Consider the following 12,140-nt stretch of genomic DNA (forward strand, 5'->3'; position numbering starts at 1 on the left):
GAATCTCATTAACCGGGTTGCTCGATGACTTGAAACACGTTAATGCTTGCACACACGTCTCCAAGAATCGACATCAATCACTGTCGAGCCAAGAAGTTCAAACGTTCTCTCTCGACGCGGCCAGCAATTTACATCCACCATGAATTCATGGTAACCATGGCGCGAACATCGAAACGAAAGGGGACGAAAGGTTTTACGAGACCGGTGACGTAGTTTTCTTCTTTTCACTTCAGTTAGGATCGTTTCTATAAGTATCTCAACTATACAAAGGATTTTGATATTATGGGGAAAATTTAAATAAGTCGTATATAAAGGAATAGGAAGAAAATATTACGAATATTTAATAATTTTGTCGACCTTTTCTATAACATACGAAATATATATTTCAATGTTATAATATAAATTTGTATAATTACATAGAGTCCCATGGAAAAAACGATATAAAATTCGTTGAAGTATTATTAAATAAAGTTATTTTGTCTTTTATTTATCTTCATTTTGTGTAAAATCGCACGAAGACTCACGATTATATCAGATTCCAAAACGCGTCAAGGAATGTTGAGCGCTAGAAAATCGTAAGAAAAAGAAATATTGCAAGCGTCAAATACAAGACAATTATTTAATTCAAGTCGTGATTAGTAATTCAAACAGCGGCACCATATTCAGATGACATATAAACACAAAATGAGATTTTTATACGGACGATTATTAAAACGAAGCTCGTAATACGATCTATATAAAAATGATCCTACGAACAGATTGAAAATTGTCTATCGTATTTTCTTTTCCTACGTTGCTCGTTAACGTCATAGAAAATCAGTGGAGATCCAGACAGCAAAATGCACGACGAGTCAACGAACAAAATATGTACCTAGAAACGCGGCTCGCGAGCCGATGCACCGGAGGTTACATAATTTTCCACGAAAGTAGCATCCACGAATCTCGTGGAAGCGATTTATGTGCGAAATATTTTCGCTGGCGGAGGGAGAAAGAGGAAGAGGTATCCCCCTTCTGTCTGGACGCACGTTCCTCGCATGTAAATCTCGCGTTCCTCGTACGCCTGTGCACAGGAAAGGGTACGCGTGTTCAGCCACGTATACACGGAAAAAATATAAATCCATCCGACGATAAAATCGACTCTAAATTTCCAACGTGCTAATAAAATCCGCGGTCGATCTCTAACTCGCTCGTATTTCGTCTCGTTTAATTACGCGCGATTCTTAACAAGCTTCGAGTAACAAGATGATATTCGTCTGTCACCGAAAGGTGGAAAAACACGGGACTGTTTACACGTGAAAACCACGTGGGGAAAAAAACCACGATAACGTCAGACTTTTGTATTGTTTGATCTCTAAAAGAAGAGTACTATAATACGAATCAATGGGGAAAAAAGGAACAGTTCGATATCTTTACAAATTGTAAGGAGGTGATAAATTCAAAAGGTTTTGTATAAAATCAATAAGATAACTAATGTCAAGTCGATCAATATTTGTAAAATATTCTGAATAGATAAATAGCGAGGGCACACGTTTAATCCTTAAATCAGATAGGAAAGCGCAGTTTAGGTGATATGTGTGGAGAACTGATTATGTTATCGAAATATTTAATACATTATCCAATCAATGTGCGTGACTATACGAGAAATTTCCATCATCTCAACGGAATTTCCCTAAAAGCAGGAATCCAACGAATTTATGTAATAAGATCAAGGAACCCAAAGCGAATTTAACACATACTCAACATACAACACACACGTGTAATTATAACGAAAAACGTTCAATATCTCGTAGGAATTTCTCTAGAAGTAAATGATACACGGCCAACTAAACTCGAACGTTTACAAGGCACGTTAAACTCTAGATTCAAGCCCCGAAATACTAACATACAATTAAAACAACCAGTCAGTGAATGTAGCGGAAAACGAACAAGGGATCGTTTAGGCGGACGCACGTAATCGACGTGCAAAAATGCAAATGAGCCGGAGGGGCGGAGAATTTAATCCAGGCGATTTTCCCTCGGAAAATATTTCCCAAGCGGAGCCTCGGACGAAAAGCAGGCACGTTCTCGGCGTTTCAGGGATGGATCCCGATGAATCTTTGCCCAGCACAGTATCCAACCGTGGGACCGGATATGCTCGGATAGATTCAATTATCGGACGACGAATGGAATTATCCAAATCCGATATCGGTCGTTCGATCGGCGTTGCTCGAATCGTCTCGCTTGCGAGCAAATTGGAATCAGCGCCCTGTCAATGGCTCGCCAATGGAGCATTTATAGAGCAATGCTTGCCGCATAAAGCGTGCGCGTAATAAGTTTATACAGGGTGTTTCATTCAATGGCAGAAAATTTTCTTCGTGTTATTGACTCTCGTCCAGCTATAGGTAGATCATTTTCAAGTTAATTGTCACGAACATCGAATATCTTATTTCACAGAGCTGAACTATCAGCTAACAAGACTTTCCACCTCTATATGACAACTGAAGCGTGAGATTATTTTTCCTTAAGTAATTACAAATTGAAATATTCAAATATTTTCTGGATGATATTAGCGTAGCTTTTTGCTTTACTTTCTTATTTTTTAAAAGAGACATGTTACAAAATAGCGAAGTTATTTGTTTCTTATTTGAAACTTCCTCCAGAATCTAGAACATCGTAATTTGATCCTGACGCATTTTCCGTGTATTCGTCTCTGTAACGTCGTCAAGAATTTAATTATGATAAATCATTTTGACGAGATATTCTATACACCTAAAACTAGGAAAATGAAAAAAAAAATTGATTATTTTAATTAATCAAGAGCTGTTTATATTAACAGAACAGAACGGATGATTTTCGTCTTAATATTTTCAGTCTTAATTCATCTCACCCTGTATAAACGCGAAAGAAGGTAGTATGCCAGCTTGTCTTAATCTAAGCGTAGAATATATTCCGTGAGATATGCTGAGTCGAAAAAAAATTTAACATCGAGGGAGACGAAGAAGGTCGAGGGTGGCACCGGAATGCTAATGAGAAAAGTTGGTGGATGAAAGTGTCAAGGACACTTCAGGGTCACTCATGTTTTTCGCTGAAGCGTTATATTTGGTTAAAGAAGCATGCGTGATAAGTGACCATTATGTATTTAAATTTCAGCACGTTTATAGCGGCTGAATAAAGGCGACTGAAATTTCGTTTGAAATAAAAGTGTAGGTGTAGCGTGTAAGGTGGCTAGGTTAGATAGAACACCGTGTATGCATCACTGGAACGGATACAATGGGACGAAATGACACAATACGAGAAAAATGACGATATTCGAACGATTTAACCCAAATATAACGCTGGACATTTTACTCAAAAAGCGTCCACGAGGCCATTTTTCTAGCCCCTATCGCCAACCCTATGAAATATTCATCATCGGCATATCCTGTGATGAATGATAAATCGTTGTTAGTGCAGCGTTCTTCGGCCAGATATAAAAAAAAAAGAAGAAAGAAATGCAAAACCGAGATATTGCTAGAATATAATGCTCCATACATGTATGTATGTACACTGATACGAATATATACACGTTTTCACATGAAGCGGAAATACAAGGCTGAGGTCGTTTAATCTAAGTTAACGCTCGGTGGAAAATTCGTGATACTCTGAAAACAGTTTTGTTCCAACAATATAGCTTCGAGCTTAATACATTGGCCATAATAATTAGAGAATCGTTAGTACGAATGGTTCTATTGCATTAACCAGACGACGAGGAGCGGAGAAGTCCTATAGACTTAATATATATTGACATGTTATTTGAGGTGGTATATATGTTTGTCCGCGAGAGAATTGTAGCTGCTGGCTGTAGATGTCGCGCTGCTAGGGTACTGCTGATTTTCCTCCTAATTTAATTGCGTAGAAGAAAAATCGGACTCCGGTCGTCGGGATTCGAACCCGGGTTCCGAACGTACGTAACCTAAGGCGCTAACCACTGCGCTGCCGTCGTCCGACACTAGTTAGTGTCGAGTGGTGGTATTTGGCTTGTCGAGTGCTGCCACATATTCGTACGATACTATAATAAACATTGACTTTCAAACAATCATTAAAACAGTGTACACAGACACAAGAAGATGATACAGAAATTAAAATGACACGAAAAGCGATCTTCTAATTGTTTTGAACAATCTAGGTATTACACACAAGGACAGATTTAATACGATCTTACTGCAAACAAATTGCAACATCAAACACAGCTCTAAATGAAATCTTATCATTTCTAATCAACAAGGTAAAGAATTATCTCAATTACTGTTACGTCGTGTGAGATGCAGACGCTCAATAAACCTAAGGAACCATCATAAACAGTATCTTTTTAATTTAGACTCTAATAGTCCAAGTATTTTCGGTTTATCGATGGTCCTTAAAACAGTCCTTAGGTTTATTGTACGTTCTTACAAATTACGGAGAAAGCGGATATTTGTCTAACGGAAAAGTAAGTTTTTCCCATGAACAAGGTCACCCACGAGCCACGTCGGTAGGAGGCTTCCTTCTTCTATTTTCATTCATATTCCTCTATTAACCTACTATACCTCAATAAACATTTTATTTCAATCATACCAGCTATTCAGTTTATCTGGCCAAGATATAATATCAATTTATCTATCAGTTTCGATATCTCAAATAAATTATTCATATTATACTACTTTAACTCTACTGTATCTACAAGTATGCATCTGTTTTCGCGTATCTTGGTTCGCGTACGATCACAGGGTGTTCGTAAAAAGGAAGCTACAGTACCATCGACCAGTGAAAGCTTCCCTTCAGACCTCGCTCTTCATCTCTCGCGATCACCCTTTGTCACCGCCCGTTTCACCCTCTCCACCCCCGGCTGCCCATCCCTCCCAGTCACTTTCTTTCCGTACTACTTCTCGTCCCGTCGTTACTAGTCCCTCTTCTGATTTAACCTTCCCCCTTCCTACCATTGTTTCTTTTCCTACTCTTAGCAATACATCCTGCAACACCCGCCATTGTTTTCCACGACAGCCGATGTTTCGAGGGACGGACCGGGAGCAGGGAGCCGGTATTTAACCTTTCTGATATCATGCGTTTCGCAACAGCTCTTTCTTCCCTATAGAGATTCTTCGATAGGTTGCAAAATGGAACAAGCTTGATCGATGAATCGAAGGTTTGAGATAGATGGCTGGTGTTCGAGATGCAGAGGAGTGAAAAGTTGGTGAACTTTGAAGATGTTCTCAAGTCCTTTGTTGCAGGCATACGGTCTAAGAGATCAAACCACACACGATACTGTAAATCGTCTATAATCAATCATTTTCTCACCAGAGAAGACAATTAGCCTTCTAAATAGAAGAGATCGGTTTATCCATCTGTAACATCTAAACCACATGGAAAAATACGTTCCACGATTCGCCTCAATTGTCGACGCTTAACTTAGACAGAACAATCAACTAAATAAAAAAATGCAGTATAATTTCCAAGAAGAAGCGGTTCTTCGGTCACGTTCAGTTCGAAATTTGAGATGCTTAGCGCATCCTGTGAGAGGTGCAACACGAAGAGGCGAGAACGTGCATACTCTCTTCTCGCTACACTGCCGATGCATTAGTCTAATTGAAATCCGGATGGCATGGCGCGCGTGACCGTACACTGACTCAAGCTGTCACGCTTTCAAATAGGTATAGGCGTGTCATAGATGTGCGCCAGGGTTGCTCACTTGCTACATACCGGGTGACGCGTCCACGTCGTCGCCGTTCTTCGTCACGCGATCGTTAATGAAATCGGAACGGTATCGGCTGGATCGTCGTAGTGGATCCTCGAATCCAATTCGAGCGAAGTAAGTGAACTAGGCATTTCCTTCATTTTCATTAGCGAACACATTTTTGAAGAAAATTCTAGAGTATTGTTGGATTACAATTAAGAATTCAATCTTGCAATACTACGATAGAAAGCACGCCAGTGAACAAAATATAAGGCGACGCGCTAAAAGATAAATTACAATAACTCTTAGAGTTAATTTGCCTTTATGAAATGAATATACAAAAATAACTTTAATGGATGGCGTGACTAAAACAATGCGCTTTGCATGCTTGCATTAATTTACTTTTTCTTTTGCGATATCACCTTCATTGAATACATAGCTGAAAAAACGTATCCATTCGTTTGCAGTCATTTTCACACAATCTACGTTATCGAATTCAGTTTTCTAATATCATACGTGGCTATGAAAGGATGTTTCAAAAATACGCTTAATGTTACTTCATCGCTTATATTTTACAGTTTTATGAAATTTTAATAAATCAAAGTATTGAAAACATTACGGCGAACTATCGCTCAGTGCTTAATGAATATTAATACATTCAAATTGTGATTGGTATCTATCTATACTTCGACTCTCATGCAAATTTAAATTCCAACTTGAATCTTTAAATTGAAATTTAAATTTGAATCGCAGCATGAATTTAGATCGCAATTGGAATCTCTGTAAATGTTGAAGTAAGAATTAATTTTCGTATCAGACGAACGCTTCCGTGACGTTCAATTAGCTCATACGCAGCATCAATCGCGCATCTATTAGCATTCACGGAGTCGCGCCGATGGAAAACAAGAGTTCGTAATCGACGCGTATATCCGCGTGTCAGAAAGTAGCAAATTAGCGTCGCGTGTTGCAGATGGAGGATAACCTTGAAAATTCTAGGCAGAAGCGATCGACTGGTCATGTGGAAAACCGACGTGACCGGTCGTGCAACGACACAGAACGAACGCGTCTCCGGGAACGAGCGTATATACTTTCTAAATGCATGCGCGTCGCGTACGCGCATGCGCCGAGAAAGTAAAATGAGATACTTTCTCTACGTGGTCGCAATTCTTAAAGGGGTGGCACCCGTGTAAATAAAAGAAGGAAACGCGTGTCGTAACCGGCGACGAGGGAAACCGTTCAAAACTCAGCGCGCGTACGCCTGCATGCTTATTAACGGAAAATTAAAGCATAACACACTTGGAACGATGTTCCTTCGCCGTTGCAAATGGACCGTGTCTAAAAATACCCACGTGCTCTTATGGAACAACCGTTATGACGTCCCTCTACGTCTTCCGAACGTGTTAAAAGGTGGGCATTTTTATAAACTTATGAAGTACCACATACAGGGTGACTCGTTTTGAATTGTAGGTGAACGTGAGAAGGCATAACGCGTCGAATGAAAAAAAGTCGAATATACGAGGCGTTGGAAGTAAGAGTGGACCATTCTCAATGAACTGAATAATTCGCTGCCTAAAATTGAAGCGAGCAAAAAATATTTTGTTTAGCGCAACAACTGATTTTGTTGTTCTTTGGACTTGAATCAGAACATATGAGTTCCTCCGTTTATTGGAATAAATTAATAAATTTATAGCCAAACAGGAAAGAAAAGAGAAACTGTTTCGATGTCTCGTGTAATGATCGAGGAAAGAGGAATATCCCTTCGACGAAATATTTCGAAACAAAATAACGATTTCAAAAAAGTATTGAAATCTTGGGAGGATCTTAAAATCTCCTTAGCGCGTCGGACTTTTCTATTTACTTTTTGACACCACGAAAACCTCTCGATCCTATTTTCTCTTTCGATTCTCCTAACGCTTTCTCCAAATTAGGTCAACGCGTATACGAACACGATGCACCGACGCTCATTAACAATTGTTCCGCAGCGTTCACCGCCGAAATTACTTTCACGAATGACTGTAAAGCTGACTTGATCGAGTGTTCTGAAATAAAACACGTTAATTCACCAGCATGCACGCAATTAGCATATTTTAGCGGTAAACTGTATCGCCTGATAATATCCAATGTTGCCGAAGACGTTGCTCAGACGCGAGGCGGTGTGTTTACGCGCGCAAATGAGAGCGAGTACGATTCGTTCTGTCCCTCTTTATCTCGTTCTTCGTTTAGTCTTTTTCTCGGCCTTGATCGCCTCGCCGCGGAGCAAGGACCGTGCAGAAAAAGGAAAGGAGTATATATACCAGGGAGAAGCGGCGAGGATGAAGTGAAATCAGACTTCTCCTCTGTTCCGTCAAGATACACGCGTGTGCCTGGATAAACGACGCGAGACACGGCTGTACGAATCGTTTGTTCCGATTGGAAACTAAGATTAAGAAGCCTGCTTATGATTAGTCCCATCGAGGATGCTAATCCTTTAAGAGCTTGTCAAATTTTAAGAAGAACAAAACTTATCTGATTATCTTTTATGTTTAAATTTATTTATATGTAATGTCTATAGAGTTACATAAAAAACTAACTTCGTTGAAAAATTCTCCTATTTTGTATTTCTAATAGGAGATTAGATATCTAAACTTTAGCTATATAACGTTATGAAAATGTAACTTGAGAATATATGAAGAAATTCAGCGGACAATGAAACACTTTGTAATATGTCTCTGATAAAAAAAAAAAGTAATAAATAGTAGATGAAAGATGGTTTAACTTCTTGAATTTTATCCAATATGCAACAAGTAAGATTATGAAGCTGCATATAGATTGAAATGGATCGCTGTTGCAAAAGTACAATTGCATATGACGCTTCGAATTACCATTCATTGGAAGATTAAAATTTTGTTAAAGTAGCATCCGCATGGTCACATAACGAAATGCGATAAAATTCTATGAATGTGAATAATGACGATGATATATTACAAGATACGTATTCTATGCGAAAGACGCAATCTCACGTGCCTGATAAAAGCTCCTATATTATGACACAGTGTTTGTTAACGATTGCTCTTCTATCTTTTGCCTTTTTCAAGATAGAACCGTCAAATCAGGGGAATTGTTTACACGTACATAAGATATCGTTTAAGGCTGAATGCATACGAGCGACATTTTACCGCGCGATCCCGCTGCGACCATATGCCTGTCTTTATTGTTCTTAATAGGAAAACAAAGACACGACATATGGCCGTAACGGCATCGCGCGATAAAATGTCGCTCGTGTGCATTCGACCTAATAGCACAACTACGTTATCTACTAACGTTTTTCATACTATCGATACAATGAGTGCAAAATAAAAAGAAATATGTTCAGAAAGATGTCGCAAAAAATTTAATTATACCAACGATCACGTCCGAAAAACTTATTGATACACTCCTGTTCGCCAAACGATCTTGTGCTTTGAAAAAAATTGTGTAACTGCATGGAACGTGTTTTTATGACAGACACGATCAAATCAACGTTGCAGTAAAATAACTGACTTCGACTTCACGCTTCGGTTCACACCGCGCAACCATGTAGTAAATTATTATTACAAGGTGTAACATACGCTCTCGAGCAAAAGTAAGAAAGTAATTTACGCGACACATGAACGTTGGCCACGTGCCAACTCAATTACAGTTAAAAGTATGAAAAAAGAACTTCGATCATCGTTTCCACGCTCTTTTCCTGTTTGATTTATCATGAAACGAGTTTTCAATGCGTCCTCGAACCGAGAACGTTCCGCTTCAACCAGAATATGTCTTAAACTTTGCGCCCTCTATTATGACAGCTACTTTCTCTGCTTGCAGATATTTCCGCGAGGAAATCTCTCTAACGTTAAAAATGAAGATATTCTATATGGTGAAAGCTTTACAAACTAGCAGATGGCGCTATTAAGGAAGAAAACGCTGATACCGATCGACCCAAAATCATCGAGTCCCTTTTATGGAAAGTCAAACGTCACCGATTGCGGAAGGCGAGACGACAGGTAAGAATGAAACAGCACGAAGAAACGTGACGGTGCATCAGGAAGATGGTAAATCATTAACCTTGCTTACTCGAGCCAACGGGTCGTGGAATTTGTATGCGTCATAGGATACGCGGGCATCTTCAGCGACGCTTAAAGAGACGCGAGAATTATAATGCATTGCCACACGTTCATCTTGCGGACGCAGTGACAATGCATATGTCTTAGGCTACCGAAGATAATGGATCTACTGCGTCGGACCACACGACTCGACGCATAGCTGACGACTAAGATCAAAAACGCTTCGGAATAATGAATTAGAAAATTCCATCAATTCGCGTCATAAACAAAAAAATTCCTCCCTATTTCTGCGTTACGTCATTACAATTATACGGATTACACAATTAATCGTTCGTGTTAATTTTCCAGTTGATGTATCAAAGTTATTCACAAAGGATTCGCCGATTATTTTGTGTATTATTATGTACAATTACACAAGATTCATTTCATATTAATCTATGTATCAACATAAGAATTTCACTTAATGTAACCATTCATACGTCTAAAATGAAGTGTACGTGTAATAGAACGTACGTACGATAATACAAATCCACGTGGTATACGGTGCTATAGCTATAGCATGTTCTAAATCATTGAACCATTCAAGGTCATCATCAACTTTCCCCCTCTTCATCTTCAAATAGGTCTTTCCCCAATCCTTGAATGACCATCAAACTTCGAACACGCTATACTCACCGATATTAGCCGGCATAAAGGAAAAAGAAAAATCTCACCTTCCGTAAACTTCTTGGTAATGCCTAAACCAGCGGTAGGTCGTCGCCATCCCCTCCAATTATTACACAACGATTCCGGTTCGCTGCTCCAGCTGCACAGGGAATCCTCTTCGAAACGGTCAGAATCATCAAAGGAGTAACGATCGGTCTCCTCCCATTCGATTATCTGAGGGGCACTCGATTGACCGGCGACATTATCCACGGCCACGGATACGGCGGAAGCGGCAGCCGGCTCTGTTGCCCGAGAACCGCCGCCAGATCCGCCGCCACTGTTGCCGCTGTTGCTGCTACCATTTCCACCACCCCCTCCTCCGCCGCTTCCACTGCCTCCACCGCCACCGCCGCTACCACCCACCGCCACGGGAGACCGAGCCAGATTGCCTGCCAGTTTTAATTGTCGTACGAATCGGCACGCGCGACACTACGAGCCACTGCGCCCCCGAACGACCACCGTGCTCCGACGACGGCCCCACCGCGATCACGAAGCGACGACACCGCCGCCGTCTCTTACGAGCCGAGCCACCGTTCGACGTACAAACCCTTCAACCCTGTGCCCCACGCGGATCGCCGCCTGCGGGAGAATAGTTATCTAGGTTATTTAGAGGGTTGACGTATGTTTCTTTTGTTTGGGATATCATGAATCGTATGTGTTGTATTTCATTTATCAGGGTTCGAATTCTGTTTTATTTTGACGCATTATAAATGAATGATTTTTGCATTTATAAGTAGGTAATTATACCAGCCAACTCGATTTGATTTGGTTTTATAAGTAGGTAATTACAGTAGGGAATTCGAACTTTGGATCTTTGGACCTGAATGGTTTAACTGGCTGAACTATTCAGTAATTGTCTACCTGTGTTTAATAGCGAATGAATAGCTCTATTTATATCTATACAATGACCACTATACCCCCTTACAATTAGACAATTTGCTTCTCTATTTGATAATACATATAAATATCTTTTATTATTATGTAAGCACATGTTTAAATAAGACAATTTTTGAAACGTTACAACACAACTTTTGAAACATTTTAAACATTCATGCGATGTTACTAAATACATTTATTGCAATGAGAATTAATAAACAAAGTAACATAGCATTACTCAAATCTCTCCCTTTTGATTTTTGAATACAACGATATTCACCAGCCTCAATATTAAAAGCAATAGTCTTTTTTCACATTGTCCAACAATATATGGAAACGAAAAAGAAAATAAACAACATATACAATGCCGTATTATCAATAAACAATCGTAAAATGAAAACTGCAAAACTACGTCACACATGCAACAAGAATAATGAACATTCAATTTGTATGGGACATGAAGAAGCAAATTTTGTGTACATATAGAAAAAAATTTTGTTTAAGAAGAGTCAGACAATATTTCGCGGATAATGCTTTTAGCTTATGTGTTCGCCAGGCTTTTCATGACTGAACACCTATGAAATTTGTTAATTGAACTCTGATTTGTCCGGCATGGTAGGGTAATTGGTAAATCCGGGCGTACGCCCCTAACCACCGTTTTACCACCGCTAACACGGAGTCCGATACTTCCCTTCTATTAGCCCTCTCTCTACCATCACCGACAGCTATAACAGCAACAGTCGCTACTTTTAATTGTTCCACCAATCGGTGTACAAGCAACATTATAATACTTCGTAACCTATATAGTAATACATACTTACTAA

At 39.6% G+C, this 12,140-nt stretch overlaps 1 protein-coding gene and 1 long non-coding RNA gene across 2 annotated transcripts in view; one reads left to right on the plus strand and one right to left on the minus strand.

Moving 5' to 3' along the window:
- The window catches only part of LOC100650196 (zinc finger SWIM domain-containing protein 8 homolog), a 111,369-nt gene extending 99,270 nt beyond the window's left edge, over window positions 1–12,099 (minus strand). Inside the window, exons 1-2 of the mRNA XM_048405576.1 lie at window positions 11,980–12,099; window positions 10,449–10,869 (exon numbers count right to left, since the gene is read on the minus strand). Coding sequence (XP_048261533.1) covers window positions 10,449–10,869; window positions 11,980–12,099 — 541 coding nt within the window. The remainder of the gene's footprint in view (window positions 1–10,448; window positions 10,870–11,979) is intronic.
- Window positions 5,409–10,053, plus strand: LOC125384997. Its single transcript, XR_007223910.1, has 2 exons — window positions 5,409–5,803; window positions 9,497–10,053. It is a non-coding gene; the product is annotated as an uncharacterized LOC125384997 (long non-coding RNA).
- Window positions 12,100–12,140: the final 41 nt, after the last annotated feature.

Source organism: Bombus terrestris, chromosome 4, assembly GCF_910591885.1.
Source record: "Bombus terrestris chromosome 4, iyBomTerr1.2, whole genome shotgun sequence".
NCBI lineage: Eukaryota > Metazoa > Arthropoda > Insecta > Hymenoptera > Apidae > Bombus > Bombus terrestris.